The sequence below is a fragment of the Euphorbia lathyris genome, chromosome 2 (genome assembly GCF_963576675.1).
Source record: "Euphorbia lathyris chromosome 2, ddEupLath1.1, whole genome shotgun sequence".
In the NCBI taxonomy this organism is placed as follows: Eukaryota; Viridiplantae; Streptophyta; class Magnoliopsida; order Malpighiales; family Euphorbiaceae; genus Euphorbia; species Euphorbia lathyris.
The window spans coordinates 16,924,512-16,947,480 of NC_088911.1; the positions used below are offsets into that span (position 1 = coordinate 16,924,512).

Below are 22,969 nucleotides of genomic sequence, written 5' to 3' on the forward strand. Positions count from 1 at the left end.
TAAAGAAGTCCATTAATTTTAATATTGCAAAACGCTAATTTAGAAAAAACTCATAAAAGGAGATTTTTCAATTAGCGTTTTCATCCCAAAACTCTCTCCACCAAATACTCCAATCAACGGTTTCAGTGGTCAAACCGCTAAAGTTGGTCAAAACCGCTCTTTTTATCCCAAAACGCTCTTTACCAAACAGGGCCAATATTTTTTCTATCTTATTTCAAACATAAAAGATCTTATTAAGCTCAACTCACATTATATCACATCAATTTCCAATCATGGTTGTCGAAATCGGATTGATCAAAGAATCGGAAAAAAAATAAAAAGTCAAGGGTTTGAGATTTAACTGCGGTCCAACCAGTATTAAAAAAATCATATAAAAATTATATTTTTATTCATATTTAATCTTATAACATAATATAATATTAATTATATACATAAAAGTTATACTTAATATAATAACATTTATTTAATATCAAAATATGATATAAATTTAATAAATTTAATATGATAAATAAATATAAAAATTAAAAAAAGATATACTTTTAAAATTAATAGTGATTATTTTTATTAATAACTAATATATAAATATATTAATAGGATATGTATTTTATAATTCAACTTAAATTTTAATGTATTACGTAGATTTTTAAAATTTAAATGCTAATTAAATTTTATTGATATTGAGAAAATAAAATATTTTTTAATGATATTTATCTGAATAGAAAAAATAATACTAAATCATATTTTAATTATTTGACTTATAACATTATTATTTATTCTTAAATAGTTAATAATAAACACATGTAAAATGATAATGTATTAGTGAGCATTAAAGTTTATAGATTAAAAGTTTAAGATTCAAATCCTAGCATTGTTAGAATTTATATTTTTTTTTTTTTAAAGTAAACCTATCTAAAAGCAAATCAGATTGAAATGGTTGGTCCAGGTTTGAGGATCTTGATTCCAATACATTAAAAACTTAAATCTAACTCTGTCCAAAAACACTTTAAGGAAAATGATTATCATATCCTTATAAATAACATAGGTAGGCAATATGTGATCATTTTAACCGTTTCATTTGATGCAATTTACATAATTAGGTGTGGCCAATTAATTAAATAAAAACAAGATAATCTTTCCCAGTAGTATATTTAAAAGATGAGTAGTTAGTTGAGATAATTGAGTCATATTAGGTCACTAGCTATGTTCCAAAAATCAGTTAATTAAACATATTTATCTAGTTTGTTGGTTCGTGCTTCTCATGTAACCGGATTTGGTAGGACGGCTACCTTCAGCTAATACTACTGTCTACTACTACTATAATTTCTCATCTTTTACTTCGGGTCCGTTTGTTTTGCTTACTGTTTGCTGTTACGGTTTGCTGTTACGGTTTGCTGTTTGCTGTTGGAAAAATCTGTTTTTCCAAAAAGCAGAGATTCTCTGCTTTTGTAAAAGGCTGCTTTTCAGGTGTAAAAGGCAAACAAGAAGTCACTAACCAAACACGTTGTTTTTCAACTGTAAAAGGCAAATAGGAGGAGTCTAACCAAACACCTAAAACTCTGCCTTTTAAAATGAAAATGCAAACAGGATGTAAAAAGTAGGTAAACAAATACCCCTTCATTTTTTTTCCTAAAGATTTTAGTTTATTTGCTTTAGTTTTCTAAAAGAATCTATAATGCATGTAAACATTATATATACATAATATTCTTACCAATTTTTAATATATTGGATATTTCAATGCATATTTGGTGTTTCACTTTGTATTATATAAGATTAAAATTAGGTAGATATAGGATTTCATATATCAAAACCATTATAAAATTAACAGTGCTAAGAAAACTTGGAAGATAAATTATATTTGTTGCTTTTGAATTATAGTTTGTCAATATTATTATCTTTATTGATATGAAAATCCTTCAATTTCAATTTTATACTTACTGTTTTGTTAAGTAAAAGCTGGGTTACATACTAAAATCGGAATGCAAAAATTATTTTAATTTTTTTATTGATTTGAATTTTAATATTACAGTAGTATAAATTTCAAAGATTTTTAATTATGTTAGTAAATAAAATTTAAGCATTATAATATTAGTAGTGATATATCTATGAGAATACGGTGGTTTTCACTTGGTCAGTTACTATTAGATTTTGGATATAGTAATCAAAGCCTCACGATACTTTTAATCTTCACCACATTATTTTAATAAACTTAAATCTAATGGTGATTTATCTTCACCACATTATTTTAATAAACTTAAATCTAATGGTGATTGACCAAATTCACTTGATCGATGACCGATCAGGTAAAAATTGCTGATGAGAATACAAATGTATTTTACCCATTGTGAAGTATTGATTAAACCAATTATTTTAGACCTTAACGGAGCGTTTAATATTCTATTGTGATAGAGATAAGGATAAAAGTTGGGATAGAGACAAAGATAAAGGTTGGGACAAGGATAAAAATATGATAGTCGAGAATTATTATTCAACGTTTGACACGTGGGATAGGAATAGGGATAGGGATAAAATAATACATTTTACTATTTTAACCTTGCTTAAACTACATAACATTATTGAAGGATAAGATGAAATTTTCCATCCTATTAAAATTGCAGGAGCTTATCCCACCTCCTTATACCACCCCCTTTTGGGTATTGGATTTGAGGGATAAGAGGCTCATCCCTCATCTGTCTCACTCTTCTATCTCCCAAACAAACACGGGATAACTTATCTCGTGTTTTTTTATCCATATCTCACCTTCTATATCCCTTCTAACAAACACCCCGTAAGTTTTTTTTTCTTTCTTTCTTTCTAGAAACACCAATTTCTTTTTCTTTTTGTCATAATTGATGGAGTCATAGGGTGTTTATAATATAGACACTAGTCTTCCGTAGTAGGAGAAAATTACAAATTTTGTATATAATGAAAACTTGCAATAGATTATAGAATTTACTCATGAAAATTATACTACTAAATATTGGAATAAAAAGCTTTAGGTTGAAGACAAAGTTGATAATTAGTTAAAGACAATAATGATAAAGGTAGCTAGTTAGTAGGAAATTAGACCTCAATTGGTGCAACTTAACTAAATAGGTGGTTGCTTTGATATTTATCCAATACTAGAAATATATGGCTTCAACCACTCCATTGGATGCTCCATCTTTTCTTAACAAATCCAATGCATCTAAAAGGAAGGGTACATTACACTCACTCTCCTTCTATTTTACCCTTATCTTTTCTACTGCTCAAAAGTTTATTAACTTTTCATTTATTAACATAGAAATTTCTTGATATTTGATAACTCAATACTTAGGATAAAGTGTGAAAATATTTCTAACGTTGACAATTAGGACTAATTTTATTTCTAATGTCTAAAATGATGTAATTTTATTCCTAATGTTGGCATATAAAAGCAATTTTATCCCTAATATTGGTAAGTTGTTCAATTTCAAACATCATTATAAAACACATATATTCTTTTCCTTATTATACACTAGTTATATAAACATTTTTTTTTGTGTGATTTAGTAATAGAATTGGAAATTAATGTTTTAAACTCGATAAAATATTTGAATTTTCACATCTATTCACGTGTTTGTGATTAGATACTAATGAGTGATAAAATGACGCACATGTGAAGTGTAGATGACAAAATTCGTAACTGAGAAGACAGTTTGATGGATTATTTCTCAAATTCACCCAATTTGTTATGCGTAAAATTGCACAATTTTAGTAATTAAAGGTAAAATTGCTCTTAAATGTCAATGTTAGGAGTATTTTTTGCTCCTTATCCCCTCAATTCTTAGACTTTTTTATTTTAAAATCATTTAGGCGTGTGATATGAAAAAATTAGCCGTGGTTACATACCAAATTTTATTCTAGAAAATTTAATTTTCTTTTAACTTTTTCATTTTGATGTATTTTATTTTTTATAAGGGTATTTTATTTCAATAGAAGGCAAAGTTTAGAAAGTCTGCCAAAATTGAAGCTCTGTAGATGTAATTTTCCAAAAAAGGAAATCCTGAGCGAAAAAATCCTCCAATCTCCAAGGAAGAAAGTGAAAGCTACGTCAGCTGTAATACACATGGAAAAAGCAATTGCAATTATTAAGATTAAACTACTTTTTTATACTTAAGGAATGATTAATGAACGATGGTCATTTTTACTCAAAGAAATTCCAACAGAATAGTTATTACGCACCAATTTTATCTAATCTCGGACTCACGAATAACTTTTGCATCAGATACTCATACTGTCTTGTGTCTCACAAAACTCACTGATACCACTATTTTGGCAACAAACAAGCTAAACATTGTCACTGTTGGCATCAATATTATCTTGTATGTATTTAATCTATTATGTGGGTTTTACATATTGTATATTTTATAGTACATTATAAGATATCATTATTTGGGTTTTAGATATCAAATATATTATTAATAGGACATCGATTTAATAATGTGCAAATATCCGGGTTATAATATTATAATTTATGAAATATAAATATAGTTACTGTCCTTAACGTACAGATATCTTTTGTTTACAGCCTTCTTGTAGACGAGACGGAGGTGTATTTTACCTTAAAGGTGAGTCAACTGAAATCATTAACATTGATGACTCAATGTTATGTATGTTATAAATTCACATACACTTTTCCATCTCTAATCTCTAAGTTAACATGAATATTTGATCTGGTAGTGTTATTATATTGAAATAATTTATAATTATTTTCAATATATATGTACCATTGAATGAAAATGACTAATTTTGTCACTATATCAAAAACTACTTAAATCACTAAAAACTAAAGACAGTTAGTTCATCTCAACTCCCCAATAAAACAAAATAGCTTTCTTTTAATAAGACTATTTATAGATGAAAGGAAACCCTTCCCTGTGTACATTTGATAGAGTAATTAGACTTAACAAGCAAAGAATCTGTTAATATAATCCATTGTTTACTGAATATAATGTATAAATTTAGCTCTATAATTATTCAGGGAGAGTAGATTTAGCCTTAACATAGGAAAAGTACAATCTTAAATTTAACATTTACTAAACGATAGAATTTCAATCCGTATTAACAGAAAATGAGTTTTTGTTTTCACGTGCAAATTCATGTTCTGTCATCCTCTAACATCTGGTATTTTGCTCATCCAATAAGGTTTGAAATTGCACATTTTTTATTAATGAAAAAAACTCCTTTCATTAACAAGACTTGAAATTCTACAATCTTGTCAACATTAAACTTAAGATTACATTGTTTTATACGTGAAAACTAAATCTGATATTCCCAAATAATCATATTATCTAGAGAAATATAAACAACGTCCACTACATTATACTTTCAGAAACTTTCCTCATAAGCACACATTATAAAATTTGTATCAGTTGAATTTTTCCCCTGCAATAAAGAAATCAAAATCAGCTAAAGGCATGTCGTTTTAGCAACTTTGAACAGGGACCCCTTTCTTTTATCAATTATTTTCTTCTTAGGTGACAAAGATAATTAACAGAATAAAGAAGTGCATTTATATTGTTGTTGGCCGCATTGGTAGTATTTTATTGGTCAGTGGTCCAGAGTGTGCAGACTGCAAAGAATACATGAGAAAACCCCAACTTGCCGACACTTGAAAGGATAAATGAGAGCGTGAGATGAAAAATGATAGCAATCGTAGAAAAATGATACCTTTACTTCTTCTTTTTTCCCTTCTACGCAGGATACTGGTTTATCATTTTCATTAATTCAAATACAAATAATTTAGTATAATATATGATTTAACCTGGGGAAATTAGGGGAAAATATTGGATAACTTACACACAGTTATTTAACTTTATTCTTATTAGACCACTCAACTTTATAACTTAACATGAAAATCGTTCGAACTTTTGCATTTGCTTTTATGAAAGTCAACGACCTTAAAATGAAAAAATCCAAAAAATAAAATTGTTTAGAACCATGTTTTTAATGAAATTACGTTTTCAAATCCCAAATCGCTATTTTTGGAATATTTAAATGATCTCAAAATTAAAAGATTTAAGAATTAAAGTTATTTAAAACAACATTGCTATTTACTCTATAATATAATGTTAACCGATATTATTAATACGGTCAAAGTTGAGTAATTTTTATATTAATAAAGAATAAAATTAAATGATTTTTATATCATATTTTAAAGTTAAGTGATATAATGTTAATAAGAGCAAACAAAATGAATGGAAATGGATATAACTTACAGGAAAACATCACTTGTGCATTTTTATTTTCTCATGGCTTAAGATTTAAGAGTAATGTTGAATGGGGATTCTACACAACTAGATTAAACATTCAAATATAAACCATAAAATATAAAAACTAGATTTTTTAAGGTTTTAGAAATTACAAAAGTATACCAATTGGACTTGACACAGTGATTATTAAAGTAAAGTATAAAGTGAAGAAAAGATAATATCCTAAAAATGAAAGGTGGAAAAAAATTGGTGTATTTTCTAAATGTTTATATATATATAAAAGGTATTCTGTAGTTTCCTCAAAATGGAAGTTCATCACCCATGGCATGTTATAGACTTTTTATAGTACTCACCCGGGCATCTTATAAATTCTGATACCAATGAATTATGAGGGAAGTATGTGGGCTTCGAGTACCACCTGATGACCCCAATTAGAGTCTCTCAAGACAAGATAAGCTGCTTTGGGACGGATGTAAATGGACTGTAAAGCCCATCTTTGTCCCAACTTTTTTCATTAAAGCATGTGCAATTATTCTTTCCTTCACTATTAATTTCTTATCATTTCTGCTTTCATGGTAAAGTGGTTAACCGAATCAGTTTATTTAGACTTTGTGTATTACATGAGTTAATTATTCAACTTTCTTCAAAGATCATTAAAGATCACGTAAACAATTGTAACTATATAATTTGTACATTCAACAGATGGGCTTCGGTCTGAGATAACGTTTGAATGTGGGAAATAATTTCTTAAACTAATCAAGCCCAATTTATCACCACCCTTTTGGACAAAAATGGTTATAAGAGGGTGGGCTCAGATGTATTATGCACTTCTGATTATACTTGCTACAGTTTCATTGTAAATCCTAATGCCATAATGTTTTTTAATCCTGCCAAAAATCAGTAAAACATTTCACATTAAAACATTGGGAGAAAGAAAAAAGAAAGTAGGCAGCTCAGGAATATGAATATACCTTCAATCAATAATGATAGTATTACAGAGTTTTCTCTTTCGCCTCCTTGCTCTTTTCAGAATTCGCTCAGACTCTTCCGTTGCTTCATCAATTATGTGGTTTCCAATGCCTTCAACCAAAGAAATAGGTAATAGTTAGCATGCAATGCAAAGGTAGCTATTGCCCTCATGTGTGTACGAGTCATTATATTACTGGATCAACAAACTCAGTTCAAAAACTTCAGGTTGGTTTAGCTTATTGTGATGGACAGAATCTAATAACTCTTCAAAACAGCGCTGTAAGTGCAGCTAGTAATATTAAATTTAAGGCTGAGCTTTAAGTAACTATTAAGTAAATGATTGCAACTAAATTATGAGGAATTTTTTCTTGAACAAGGAGAACACATGAATGACTCAGCAATTCCAATAAATCATCCACATGTGGCGTTCATAGATACCTGTTTCCTTCTCATTCATCAAGCAGGAAAAACCTACATCAATCTCCTCATCTGATTCAATGACAACTCTACATTGTTTTTCCTGCAATATGGACAGCTACTTCAAATAGGCGAGAAATAAAAAATTATCAATTTTCTTTTGCGTAATTAAGCAGAAAATTATTAGGTGAAGCAATACATACTATGAAGCACGGACACGGGTGCGGACACGGCAAACGGCATTTTTAGAAAATATGAGACACGGGTGCGGCGGGGACACGGCAAATTTTATATAATTAATTATATATATATTAGATATAAAAATATATAAAAAACATGCTAAATCACAAATCGGAATCGTGATGTTAGGAGAAGAGAGAAGAAATTGTTTCTGATTATTCCCAATCAAAAACGAAATCGTGATGTTAGGAGAACTGCGATGTACGCAGCACGGGTTGAAATCGCGATTTGCGCAAGAAGGAGAGAAGACCTAATTCTAATTCGTGCGATAGACATTATAATTTAGGATTTTTGACAAATTGCATAATTGATCCTTAAATTTTATAAAAAAATTAAAAAAAAACCCTAATTTTTAACTTTTTTTTTTACCCCAGCCGTGTCCCCATCCGTGTCCCCCCATGTCCCGCCGTGTCCCCATCCGTGTCCCCCCATGTCCCGCCGTGTCCCCATCCGTGTCCCATTTTCCGGCCGTGTCCCCACCGTGTCACCGCCGTGTCCCCGAGTCCGGCGAGTCCGACTCGGCCACGGTGACCCCGGGGAAGAGTCCGTGCTTCATAGAATACATACTATAAAGCGGAGTTTCTAGTGCAAGTAATTGAATACGGATGCAGCTTGCCTCAATTCTATAAGATGCAAAGTATGCAGAGCATGGTTTTTCTACCAAGTAAAAAAAAATTGATACCCACACAATATAAAGGCACACATGCAAAGCCAAATAATAGCTACCTCTCGAACAGAAAAAACTCCTTTGCGTTCCTTGTGAGAAGCCCTTTGCGTTAATGCAATTTGTTCTGCCTTTATGGTATTCCATGCTCCCATTTCTACTTTTGGCCGAGGCGCTGGTTGCCCAGAGGCCTTTTCAGGCATCACTGGACTAAAATCAACAGAAAGCATCAATAAATTTCAAAAGCTCACGAGATATTGACAATTGAAGTAAATTACAAGAACAAAATAATCATATATGAACTAAGATGAAGTTTAGGGAGTTTATTAGTTCCAAGACAAGGATGTAGGCAGCATGAATTGGGCTGATGACCATGCACTTCGCTCTCATTGTTTCCCACAATATTTATTGTCTTTTGCATTGCATGAAATACCAAGAAATTGGTAGCGACATTTTAAAACCACAAACATATTTTTCTTAGAGCACAGCAACAACCACATGGTCCAAAACTACCACTAATATTTCAAGTCCCTTAACTGTTGATGCTAGGAAGTCCATTACCGTAACTATTAGTCAGTGCTCAACCACAAATTCCATAAATGAATTTTTTTAAATCTTATCTTTCCTGATCTGATCATTTATATGAATACAGAATAATTTCCAGTCACTAGGACTCAAGAGGGAAACCTATCACATTAGATAAATAAGCTGAAAGGCCTGCCAAATGAACTGTCGCAGAATTGAGCATTGATTGGGTTTGCTCATAAAACTACCACTAACATTTCAAGTCCCTTAACTGTTGATGTTAGGAAGTTCATTACCGTAACTATTAGTCAGTGCTCAACCACAAATTCCATAAATGAATTTTAAATTTTATCTTTCCTGATCTCATCATTTATATGAATACAGAACAATTTCCAGTCACTAGGACTCAAGAGGGAAACCTATCCCATAAGATAAATAAGCTGAAAGACCTGCCAAATGAACTGTCGCAGAATTGAGCATTGATTGGGTTTGCTCGGAGGATTATATATAGCATGTTTAATTGAAACAAACCATAGCTACCAAAAAAAAAAAAAATCAAGTCTGCATACTTCTTAACAGGCTGAGACTTTCTTTGTGGAGTGCTATGACAACCAGTGACCTGCAATATTTGCACCAATAATAGTTTTTTTTATTTTTCTCTGAGAATGCATGCTAACAAAATTAAGCACTTTATTACATGATTTGTTAAGATCTTTGAAGTACCTGTGCTGCAAGCATCATAATGGATGGACTGCCGTAATTGCAGGTTTTCCACCTACAAGCCAATGCCTGCAAGGACGGAAATGGTGGCCATCAACAAGCTGAGAAGTCTGGCAATGCTTAAATTAGTCAGTTAGAAACAATGAAAACATGGCAAGAGAGGACGTCTGAGGATTGCTGATGTTAAGTTAAGAAAGGCTTATATGTTAATACTACAATCTCCCCACACATAACGTGCCTGCATTTCTTTGCTTAAGGTCATGCGGAGGTTATTTTGTAATTTTTGTAGAGAGGCTTCTATCTGCTCTGGTAACGCAGAAAGCAACAAGAAAATCTGCTGCAATTTATCCTGGCATGTCTCATTGCACAGTTGGTCGGATATAGATTTTAATCTCCCTTCAAGACTCAATTTGGTATCTTCTTGTCCTTTGATCTGGTTTTCAATACCTCAGTCAAGTTAGAAGAAGTTCATATTCATTGATACATCAACAAGTATTGAGATGATGTTAAAAAGCAAAACGACACAAGAAATATACTATTACCAGTTGTTGCAGTGAGGAATTGAGGACAGTCAACTTCTGTCCAATACCTTCCACTGCACACAAAAAAAATCATCCGAAAATTAATTCACTGAAAAACAAAAAGAAAACAAAAGAAACTATGGTTTCTTAAGGTTAAAGCAATAAAATAAAAGCAATAATGGTTTTTTTTATATGTTGATAAAATTGTCACTATATGTTTCCTTTTGGAGCCCAGGCCGTACAAAGACAACTGGGAAGGTGTGAGAAATGATATCTGGTGAAAAATTGCTACTACGGTAGATATGCATAGATCAAGATTTTGATTTTTGAAAAAGTAGCAGATCAAACTGCATTCAATTTCAAATTATTGATAAATAAAAAATCCACACTTCTATATTGCACTGTTAATTTGCTACAATGTCGCCAATTATTGGCATTTTTCGTTTTGAGGATTGCTTACTCTCCAGTGTTATTTCTTTTGATCCTTTGTTAGCTTGCATCACATCACTCTGGACAGAATTCAAGATCATTCCATACTTGTTCAAGGAAGTTTCTATCATTCCAATCCGATGCTCAAGTTCATCATTACCTGCACAATAAAATAGAATCACACTATGCTATTTCAAACAAGAAAAATTTGTGAATGTAATATATAATCACAATTTTATTTGGTTCTGCTGAAGTGCAGAAGAGTATAACCAATAAGTTATTTTCAATTTTCAATAGCACTAAACTTATTTCATGTCTAAAGTAACAACTCACATTTGTTATCTGCGACAGGTGTAGGATTCCATTTACGTATTAAATTGGTGGAAGATCTTATGATTGGCATTTGACTCTCCTCATGCGCATAGTTAATTTGGGGAAAACAAGATTTCTTTTTCACATAGTTGTCCCGTTCTTGAGGATTAAACCTCTGCACTAGTAAACACAGTCAATGAGAAAAGGCATAACAGGACATGTTATTTTTTTGATAGAGAGGATGATGAGAATAGGAATGAGAGTATAACTGATATATACATAATAACCAAGTCGGAGGTGAGTTCTGGTTTGAAAACATTAATTCTTAAGAGCCACCATTAGAACTAATTTATTTTCAAGATTTAGAAAAGAAGAGATGCAAAATTGTATAATAGAAAATTGGGGTTCTGATCTGAGGTAAAACACAATCTTAAAGAGTTCCACTCTTCCAAGTTTAGAGCTAATGCATATTCCTGCTATTTAAAGGCAGAAAGCAGAAAGCCAATAAAAAAAAAACCTAATAAGAAAAGAGTTCTGAAGCTTGCAGAATTAATGATTATTGAAGAAAAATGAGGCAGTTAAGTATATCCTTATCTCTATAAAAATCAATTCAACCTGAAAGAAGCAAATAAAATCAACTGGCCAATAATATCTGAAAGTAGCCTTCTGTTTTAAGGTAATTCAACTACAAGCTTATGAGACACAAGGGGTGGAGAGAGGCTAAATATACCTATAGTTTCCATTAATAACTTAGAAAACACAAATCTTGTGTAATTCATTATAAATTCTTTACATCTCAACACATCTGAGCCTAGATCTGAGACACCAATACATGAGTTCCCATCAATTCCGCGAAAACAACTTAAAGGAGAAGGAAAAAGAAAAAAAAAACAGATTGACGACACTGTTTCAGTCTCTAATGTAGAACGAAACCACAGAAAATATCAAAAAAAATTAAAATGGAAATGATTCAACCTGGTCATTTGTTACAGCTTCATCTAACGAGGTCTGGGAGAGCTGGGAAAACATGCCATGCTGAGATGAAATCCCCTGTGAAAATGATTGTTGTGATTGTTGCGATCTTAGCTGTGATGATTGCGGTCCAGTTTGCATGTTCAATCTTCTGTACGTGATTAAAAATAAAATACGAAAAGCAAAAAAAAAAAAAAAAAAAACGTAATCAGGAACTAGATTAAATAAAAGGACTATACATAGTCGGTCATATCTAGAAGTATTTATGTTTTACACATCAATCATATTTTCTTTCTAAAGAAATGAAAATTTCAAAACGAGAAAACAATGAGCAGCTATTTCAAGCTAAGTAGAGTAGAAATATATTCTAGTAACAAACTTCTAAGTTTTCCGTTTTCTCCAAGTAACAAAATAACCGAAACTTGCAGATAATTGAATAGTATATGATCTCCATCAGATCAAGCAAAGTGCAAATCGAGAGCGAAATTCCAACCTTATGGCCCACTCCGGCTGCTAAAAAAAGTATGAGACAACAATTTAATTTCCAATATTCCATTTCTGGAATCAGAAAAGCTTTCCTAATTACACCACAGCACTTGAGTATATTTAAGATTTCATAATATGATCTACCCTATTTTCCTCCAGTAATCTCAGAAAAAAACAAACAAGTGGCTTAGGCTAAGTGATTTCATACCTTGATTGAGGAGGAAATACCGAAATTGAATTGAGATCGGTAGCTTTGTTGATCTTCAACTTCATTTCCCAGTATCAGTGTACAGAAAGTGGAAACCCTAACTCTGACTGAGAATTGAACCTTGGATGGTGAGGAAAGAGCACGGATTCTTCTGCAAATGAATGGTGCGCTTAAAATTCTGATGGGGGGAGAAATGACGAGAAAAATGAGAGAAATTCAATTGGTTTTGGTTATGAATAGAGGAACGATTGAATCGGTGGGTGTTTATAAGAGACATGGCGGGAAAGGGCTTTTTCGAATTGTGGACGGCGGTTCTTATATATTGGGCCAAACAAACATATTGGGCCGCGTTTCTTATATTTTGGTCCCAACATATATATTTACTCATAATTTCTTATACATGCATGTAATGAAAATTCATAGATAAAAAAACAAAGAATATATGGCTTTATGATTAGGGTTGTAAATGTAGCGGGTGTGGATGGAGATTGTGTGCACGCCTTCATTAATAAAATAGGAAAAATATAGCCTCTGCCCCCGTTCTAGTAGAGAATAATACTCTCCATTTCTCAAATTCGGAACCACCATGCCGTACTACAAGAGAAAACGTTGAACGCCGGAGATTTATTATCGAATGCACAACTCTTTTAGTATCCTTTAGGGATGACGTAAAACCCAAGAACATTAAAGAAGCATTAGCATGTCCTGACAAGGATAAATGTATGTGAGCAGAGGAAGAATAGATCTCTTCCATGAGAAAGAATCAGATCTGGGAACTAGTCAATCTTCCTAAAGGGAGAAAGACAATCGAGAATAAATGGATTCTTAAATAAAACGAAAGGCGGACAAAAGTTTTGAAAGAAACAAAGATCGCCTTATCACTAAGAGTTACACGCAATAAGAAGGAATCGACTTTAAGAAAACCTTCTTTCCTGTTGTGAGATTTACATTACTGCGCCTTATTCTAGCCATCTTAGCAAGTTTAGACCTAGAATTACATCAAATGGATGTTAAGACTAATTTTCTCAATGGAGAATTGAACGAAGAAATTCTATATAGATCAACTTATGGTTCCATCGCAAAAGGCAGGAAACAAAAGGTATGAAAATGATCAAGTCGATCTATGACCTTAAACAGTCTTCTAGATAATGATACATTTGATTTCATATCGAGATGATATCGAACAACTTTAAGTTAATTAAAGAGGATCATTATGTCTATACTAAACATTCTAGAAAAAGGTTTATAATTTTATCATTGTATATCGATGGTATTCGCATTGTTGAGAATGACATTGGATATGAATCAAGTAAAACTTTGGTTGAACTCAAGTTTTGAAATGAAAGATATGGGTGAGGCTGTATATATTCTTGAAGGGAAAATTTCGAAAGATCGTTTTAAAAAGATGCCGTCTTTGTCTTAGCAGACTCATATCAACAAGATTCTTGAACGTTTCAATATGCAAGGATATAAACTCATATTCAGCCCTATGTTTAGAAGAAACTCCTTAAGTTTATAAAAGTGTCCTAAAACACAGAAAGAAATTGATCAAATGAAAAATGTACTTTACCTAAGTATCGTTGAAAGTCTAATGTACGCAATGATGTGTATAAGACCAGATATTTGCCATGTTGTGGGCATGGTAACAGATATCAATCTAACCATGGGTAAGCACATTAGATTGTTTTAAATAGAATAATGAAATATCTCAAAAGAACAGCCGGTTATTCTTTGTGTTACAGATGTAATGATTTGAAACTTAAAGGATACATGGATGTAGATTGGGCTGGAGACACATATGAAAAGGAATCCATGTTTGGGTACGTGTTCTAGCTAGAAAATGGCGCAATATCCTGAAGAAGCAAGAAATAAACATGTATACCTTTATCCACCATAAAAGCAAGATACATATCATACTCACGAGCAGTACAGGAGGCAGTTTGGTTAAATAGGTTCTTGGAACACCTAAATGTTACTACCTCTAAGGGCTTAGTAGTAATAAATAGTGATACTCAATCTGCTATACTATTATCTAAAGATTAGAGATTTCATAGCAAGACTAAACATATAAAGATTAAGTATCATTTTATAAGAGATCTAATTACACGTAAGAAAGTTAGTATGAAGTATGTGTTGAAACACATTTCCACATGATTTTGATTTGACAAAATTATTTAAGTTAATCCCATGATTAATATATTCCAACAATTAAATTTAAGTGCTTTGATTTAATTGTACTAATGTGTTTGTTCAATATTGAGTAAGTTAATTAATAAGAACAGGAACTAAAAATCCTTAAGAGAAAGTCAAGACAAAGTCAGCAGATACAAAACACACAGCCGGAGCTGAGTAGAATGCAACTCAGCTTGAAGAAATAAAATGTCTTCTTCAGAAAAGCTTGAAGGCGAAGCCGCTGAGTCAAGCTGAGTAGTCATCAGGTCAGCATCAATGATCCGTCAACTTGGAAGACAAGGTCTGATAGTTTTCTGAAACAATCAGAAGTCTCAAAAATCTGTCTGGAAGACTTTTTCGAGAAAGAGCATGGACCATCTGACATTTACTAGAAGACAAACCTGGCGTAAGAAGACAAACCTAGCTCCTAACGAAAACAGAAGACATGATTGGTCTGCAGCACTGAGTGCTGACCAAGTGATGACGAATGAAGACCGTTTCCCCATAACAGCTATATCAGGAATCAAATCATTGGCGCCTCAAAGATCACCATAAAAAGACCAATCCATCACTTCAATCAAGTCAAGACAAACAATCAGATCTTCATCAAGTCAAACTATTGAGTGAATAAAAATTAGAAGCTCTGTCAAAAAGAAAAAGCAAGTTCTTACACCAACTCCAATCATTGTGTAAAAGTCTAGAGTGATTTTATTCATCTAAAGTGTTCTTTGTTTTACTAAGAACAATTCTTGTATCATTTGTAAACGGTTAGAAAAGAGAAGCTGAGTACTCGGTTATAGTACTCAGTGGTAGAGTGAGGCTGAGTACTCGGTTATAGTACTCAGTGGTAGAGATATGATTGAGTAGACGAATAGATGACGGTACTCTTACATACTCAGTTGCTATTGTAAACGGTTTGTGCTCTACCTTTAAAGAGCTCAGTAGAGGATTCAAAAAGCTCGGAAGGATTTTCAGGGACTGGACGTAGGCGGAGAGGCCGAACCAGGATAAGTCTGCTGAGTTTAGTGCTTGCTAAATATTACTCAACAAAACAATAATTTGCATATGCTGTGTTGAGTAATCTAAAAGCTGAGCTGTGTAACCTGAGTGTTAAGTTGGAAATTTACCTAAGTATTGTTTCCTAAGCTTACTATTGAAACAGCTCAAGTCAGCGGCTGATTAAAAGCTGACTCAATTCTACTCAGCGGGGCTGACCTAAATACTAAGTTAAACCCTTAAACATTTAAATAAGTCAGCATTAACTTAAAAGTTTATAATAGTTTCTAACCCCCTCCCCCCCTTGGAACTAATACTATCACATTACATGAGACCAATGTTGGTCCCTTATAACGTGACAAGGTTAGTTCCAAGGGGGGGATAGGAACTATTTAAAATTTTGTCCGTTAAGGCTGACTTCTTTTTTTAAAGAAAAGGTTTACACAGCGGCGCTAAGTAATTCTAAGACACAAGCTTAGTCAACTTGTGACTAAGTCTGTTTCTTTACTTGAGTCAGGAGATAGCACTTAGAGTCTATTCCTGAACTCAGCTTCTTAGTGCACTCAACTCAGCATGAGTTTGTTACTTAGTCAGTTTTATAGCAAGCAATATATAAAGGAGTTTAAGGGTTAGAAATATGTTACTCAGCAGACATATCCTGGTTCGGCCTCTCCGCCTACGTCCAGTCCCCGGAACTCGTTCCGAGCTTTTTGAATTCTCTACTGAGCTCTTTAAAGGTAGAGCACGAAACCTTTTACAATAGAAGCTGAGTATACAAGAGTACCTTCCTCTATACCTCTACTCACTCCTATAACTACCGCTGAGTACTATAACTGAGTACTCAGCCTCTCCTTTCTATTCTTCTAGAAATGATAAAGTGTTTGTCCTAAATCACAATTGCTAAGACACTTTAGATGATTGAAATCACTCTAGACTTTTACACAATAATTTGGAAATTGGTGTAAGGTTTTTGCTTTGCTTTTCTCACAGAACTTCGTGTATGAATTTGGTCAGCGTTTCGACTAATTGAAGATCTGCATGGAATGAAGCAAATGAGAGGCCTTTATATAGTGACACTTGAGGCACCAGTAATTTCGAATTTCGAAATAACCGTTGGAGGGAAACGGCTTCCTGTCGTTGTCACTCAGTACGTGCTCAGTGTCGTTGGCCAATGAGATTCTTGCATCTTTTGTCCACGGCAGTGCTCGACAGCTTTTCGTCCGGTAAACAGAATGTTTCGACATTTTTGGCAAAGTCTTCCAGACAGCTTCCTACGCCTTCTGAACTTTACTCAAAGTAGAAATACTTTGTCTAGAAGTTGGTTCTTGTCTGCCGCTGTCTTGTACTTCTTGTCGACACACTCAGCAGCTTCATCTTGAAGCAATTGAGAGAAGGCTTCTCGATCCTTCTTCATGCTGAGCTTGTGCTTTGTACAAAACAACCGCGTTTTGAAATCTTGGGCCGTGATGTCTTGATGTGTTGACTTGGGCTTGACTTCCACTTATGGCCTTTATATCTTAATGTCTTATAAATCAATAAACTCAACATTGAACAAACACATTAGTGTAAATAAATCAAAGCATTTAAATTTAATGTGTTAGAATATTTTTTATCAATTACTTAAATAATTTTGTCAAATCAAAATCATGTGGAAAGGTGTTTTAACAAACTCCCCCATTTTGATGTTGGCAAAAATATTCAGTCAAGAACTCAGTGTTGAGCTCCCCCATGATAGTTGACCTTATATTACTCAGTATAATCCCCCGTAAGGGTTGAGCTGCTGACTTAGTTTTACTTTAAACATTTCAAGGTTTAATCAAGTAAGTCTAAGGTCAGTTTTCAGAATTAGGTCAGCTTATGCAACATATTCTTTTTAACTCAGTTTATGCGGAAGATTTAAATATCAGAGAGCGCTGAGTATTTCTTTGTTCAATGTGTTTAAGAAGACATATAAAAGAGGTCAACATATTGATCAACACAGCATACAGTCATAAAGTAATGTAGACAATTGATTTAAAGAAGTTGCGTTAACTATTCAAAACATAAGTAAGCATCACATAAGATTGGTCAATATTGGAAAAAGATAGATGCATGCATAGTTTTGTATTCAGGGTCAGCACAACAAAATGCATAAGGGAAAGACTACAAGTTTAACAAAAAAAATGAATCTAGTCAATCCTAGTCAGGCTATTTTTTCTTGTAGTTGAGTTGGGCTTCATGCTCCTTAGCTTTTCCTTTTCCCTTGTATTTTTGCTTACTACCTGAAGCTTCCTCTGAATGATGAGTTCGTTGAGCTTGTTCTTTCTCCCCCATTTTGCCACCATCGTGAGGAGGAGGAATAAAGGTGTCTTTAATGATAGCTTGAGTTAGACATTTAGAGAATGCCTTAAGCTTTCGGGTGCTTTCATTGATGCCGTCAAAGACTGGAACACCATCATCCAAAATAGAACGTGGAATCCTGATAGCTGCAGCACTGAGCATACTCGGGATATATGCTTGAGACTTTCCAACCCAGTGAATACTGTCAGTGAGCATTGCAAATGCTTGATGAAACATCTTTAGCAAAGACGTGTCAAAATACTGACGCTAAGCATTGGAGTGACGCACGTGGTTGAAAGTAACTCGAGAGTACTTCAGGATTTCGTTCGTTTTGAGCTGGTCAGTTTCCATCTCTTCCTTGCTTAAGTTTAGCAGACGCACAGCCTCACTAATTTGCTCAATGGAGCATTGGGAGGAGGAAGAGAGTTGGTGATTGGTTTTCTCTTGCTCAGGGTGAAGCTGGTTAAAGAGTTGATGAACTTCGGCAGAAGTTGTATACATTGTGTTCGCAACTGACAATTGACAAATCTGACCCTGTAGAGAGTTCATGTGATTAACCATGGTCAGCTGAAGTTCGGCCAGCTTCGTTATAGATTCCTGCCTGGGCTGTTGAGATTGGAATGAAGTCATGACGCTCAGAAGATCCTTGAAACCTTTAATCTCTGTAAGAAGCTGAGTGACAGACGAAAGCTGAGTTGGCTCAACATTAATAGACCCAGCGGCCTCGGCGTTTGTTTGATGAAGGTCCTGGAGAAGGGCTTGAGCTGAGTCAATGATTCTTCGACCAGACTCAGAGGCAGTAAGATAACTGAAGGATCCATCATTTGTTGGCCCAGATGCCGAAGGAGGAGTATAACCGAATGGAGGCGGTGTTTGGTTCTGCTTAACATTAGAAGTGCCAGCATGATCAGCGGCTGGTCTTGAATTGATATTTCCAGTAGAAGTTTTTTGGATTATATTCTGCACTTGGATTTGTGGAAGAGGAGGATCGACAGAATGTGTTACTTGCTCAGTGTCAGGCTGAAGCTGACTGGATTTGGGAAGCTGAGGAAGTTCAGTATTGACCTGAGCAGGTATTTCCTTAGACTGAGCAGGAACTTCGAGCACTTGCTCGGGATCATCTTGGTTTAAGGAAGCAGATAAGTCGGCATGTTCCTTAGGCTGAGAAACATAGGCTTGCTTTTCTTGTTGCTCTGGTGGAGACTCAGTAGGATTAGAGAAGAACTTAAGGTGTATATCTGTTAGGTCAGTGATCTCATCCCTCAGAGGTGAGTCACCCATGAGGTCAATGACGGGGGATCGATATGCGTTCTTCTTAAGTCTTCTTAGTCTCTTTGTCTTTGGAGGAGTAGGGTCAGCATGAATGGACTCAATAGAGTCAGTAGGTGAAGTTTCCCTTTGAACAGCGGGATGATTTTCCATAGGCTCAGCGTCTTCTTCGTCAACCAGCTCAGTGTCGGTTGGTTCATATTGCTCGTCATCAGCTGTCTCCTCAGTGTCAACCTGACCACCCAGTTCTTCTTCTTCTTCAAACTGACCACCCAATTGGTCTTGTTCTTCCTTTTCATCTGACTGTTGTTCATCCTGTGATTGCTCAGTATCAATGCCAAGACTTCTCACATAGTGTGAGTCTTCAGGAATGACGATGTTGGTAGGAGGTGCATTGATGGGTCTTAACTCAAAAGAGAGTTTCTTTTTCTTCCTTAGTGGTTGCTCATCATTGTCCTCTCTCTCTTCTACATCAGGCTCAGCTTGCCTTGGTCTTTTCTCAGCTGACCTAGGTCCATCCTGACCTTGCTGAATTTGAGGCATAGTTCCTCTGGACACAAATTTCAGCTTCTTTGGTGGAGAAGCAACTTCTTTAGAGGTGCTTTGAACAGCTTTCCTCTTTCTTTCCGTCCTTCCCTTTCTAGTCACCATTACCTCAGTGTCCTGAATAGCAACTGCTTTCCCTTTCTTGGGCACAATTGGTTGGTCATAGAATAGACCAAACAGTGCCGTTGCAGTGATCTCTGTTCCTATTGTGTGGATTTCCTCAACCAAGCTCACCCTATGATCCTTAAGGATTTTGGTGATAATGGAGCCTAGCCTAAGGGTTCCAGTACTCCTTTGAAACCCACCGATTATGAATACAGGCATGTTTATCGGGGTGTAGGTCAGCATGTGCCAGATGAAGCACTGCTCAAAGTTTGTCGCTGAGTTGGTGCAGTTGATTTTAGGGAAGAGGAAATTGGTTAGTATGTAGTGGGCCATCTTCTGATTCCGACCCATGGAGGTACTCGAAATTTCCCCTACATGACCAGGAGGTTTGCAGAACTCAACGGAGTAGTTGGTTTTGTCTTGGTCACCAGATTTACGAAGTATTGCTCCTTCATTTTTCAGCTTGAGTAGCGAGTCCAGGTAAACAGGGTTGATGAAGATATCCTTCCCTCGAACCTTGGTAACCATGTAGTCCCGGTCATCATCCGTGGCTTTTAGGTTTGCGTAGAATTCTTTAACTAACTCTGGGTAGGTTTCTTCACGAACTGAGAACAGCTCGGTCCAGCCGTTGTTCTTGATCCAGTCACAAAAGGGTTGCTCAGCTTCCACAAAACCCTTTGAGAACCATCTGGAGTGGTCTACTTTATACCCCCTCACACTCTCGTAAACTTGAGTGTAGGTGCGTTCCACAGGCTTCTTTGCCTTATCTTGCTTTTGCTTCCCTTTCGAGGAGGTGGCTTGGTCAGCCTTGGTTTGCTTCCTCGGTGTAGTGACCTTTGAGTGGTCACGCTGACTCGTTTCTTGAGACTTGGTGGGAGTCTCACCGTGTTCCTGCTGAGCAGGGATTTGAGGATTTTCATCGGAGCGATTATCGGCACCGGAGACATTATGAGAATCTTTCGTCATGATTCTTAGAGAAGTTTGAGAAGTTTGGGAGATTTTAGAGAGAATATGAGAATACCAGAAATTTCTAAGCGTAAAGAGATAAAAGTGGGAAATCATTCACTATTTATAGAGGTGTCGAATTGATCCTAAGCATTGAGGTGGACATTTGACCTCGAGATACTCAATCGACAAATATTCTGGCATTTATGACACATTCGGCGCATGTGTTTTCTAATCATCGCGCTTACATCATCCTAGGTGGCTATTTAATTCGCGTGTTATGCATTAAATTTTGCAACGGATCTTTACTCAGTGTTAAGGATTTCAAACGTTTAAAGTTCTGAGTAGTCAGTGTTACGCAAGGGATAATTCTTATGCTTAGTAGCTCAGCTTAAGATAAACACTCAGCATGTATATCTACTCAGCATGTGATAGTTACTGATTTAGCATTAAATCATTCAACATGGTAATTCACTCAGCATGCGTACATACTATACTTGGAATTTATTGAAGAGGATTAAACATACCAATGGCTTCTCTAAGTATGTTGAATTGCTCACAAGCCAGAGGCTTTGTGAAGATATCAGTAAGCTGCTCATCCGTTGGGACATAGGTCAGCTTGATCTCTCCCCTGAGTACATGACCTCTGATGAAGTGATGTCTTATGCTGACATGCTTCATCCTGTTGTGCTGGATTGGGTTCTTTGATAGGTCAATAGCACTCTTCTTGTCATATTTGACTTCAATTGTTTTAGTCCGAACGCCATAATCTTCAAGCTGTTGCTTAATCCATAGGACTTGAGCAACACAGCTTCCAGCAGCAATGTACTCAGCTTCAGTGGTTGACAGGGCTACTGACGCCTGCTTCTTGCTGAACTAGGACACAAGACAGCTCCCAAGGAAGTGGCATCCTCCTGAGGTGCTTTTTCGTTCAAGCTTGTCTCGTCCGTAGTCAGCGCCAGTGTATCCAATGAGTGTGAAATCATGAGTATTGGGATACCACAAACCTGCATTCACTGAGCCTTGCAAATATCTAAGGATTCTTTTTACAGCTATGTAATGAGATTCCTTAGGGTTAGATTGATATCTAGCACAATAACATACTGAGAACTGAATGTCCGGCCTACTAGCAGTTAAGTAGAGTAGAGAACCAATCATACCTCGGTACAATCTGCTGGCTACTGACTTACCATTTTCGTCAGCGTATATGATAGTGTCAGTGCCCATTGGGGTAGATATTGACTTACAATTCTCAAGTTCATACTTCTTCAATATCTCCTTAGTATACTTAGTTTGACTGATGACGATGCCATTTTTCCCTTGTTTGATTTGATGTCCAAGGAAGAAGTTGAGTTCTCCCATCATTGACATTTCAAACTCAGTCTGCATCTGCTTACTAAATTCCTTGCACATTGACTCGTTAATGGCACCAAAAATAATGTCATCAACATATATTTGAGCCAGCAAGGTATCTTTACCCTTCCTCTTAATGAATAAGGTTGTATCAGCTTTACCTCTGACATAATTTCTAGTCAGCAGGAAACTGGTCAGCCTCTCATACCAAGCACATGGTGCTTGCTTGAGACCATACAGAGCCTTTTTGAGCTTATAAACGTGGTTTGGGAACTTAGGATCCTCAAACCCTGTAGGCTGATTAACATAGACTTCCTCGTTTATAACTCCATTAAGGAATGCACTCTTAACATCCATTTGAAACAATTTAAAGTTCATATAACTTGCATATGCATATAAAATTCTAATAGCCTCTAGCCTTGCCACTGGGGCAAAGGTCTTACCGTAGTCAATACCTTCTTGCTGACTGTAGCCCTGAGCTACAAGTCTTGCTTTGTTTCTGACCACGTTCCCTTGTTCATCCAGCTTGTTGCGGAAGACCCATCTTGTTCCTATAGTCTTCTGGCTTCTT

The 22,969-nt window shown here is 35.0% G+C and overlaps 1 protein-coding gene across 1 annotated transcript; it reads right to left on the reverse strand.

The window, feature by feature from the left end:
* Positions 1-6,902: 6,902 nt before the first annotated feature.
* Positions 6,903-12,907, reverse strand: LOC136220407 (putative recombination initiation defects 3). Its single transcript, XM_066008228.1, has 12 exons — positions 12,694-12,907; positions 12,003-12,150; positions 11,049-11,202; positions 10,747-10,875; positions 10,308-10,360; positions 10,004-10,198; positions 9,769-9,834; positions 9,615-9,664; positions 8,583-8,730; positions 7,638-7,719; positions 7,202-7,310; positions 6,903-7,117 (listed from the first exon to the last, which is right to left on the reverse strand). Exons 1-11 carry the CDS (start codon positions 12,756-12,758, stop codon positions 7,204-7,206), a joined length of 1,197 nt encoding a protein of 398 aa, XP_065864300.1. The 5' UTR covers positions 12,759-12,907; the 3' UTR covers positions 6,903-7,117; positions 7,202-7,203.
* Positions 12,908-22,969: the final 10,062 nt, after the last annotated feature.

Bases quoted from the DNA above. Each gene is read 5' to 3' on its own strand.
- LOC136220407 (XM_066008228.1), bottom strand. From the start codon at position 12,758: ATGAAGTTGAAGATCAACAAAGCTACCGATCTCAATTCAATTTCGGTA. The intron at 8,731-9,614 runs GTATGCAGACTT...TGTTGATTTTAG, and splicing joins AAGTCTCAGCCTGTTAAGAA to TCCAGTGATGCCTGAAAAGG. The intron at 7,720-8,582 runs GTAGCTATTATT...TCCATATTGCAG, and splicing joins GAGTTTTTTCTGTTCGAGAG to GAAAAACAATGTAGAGTTGT.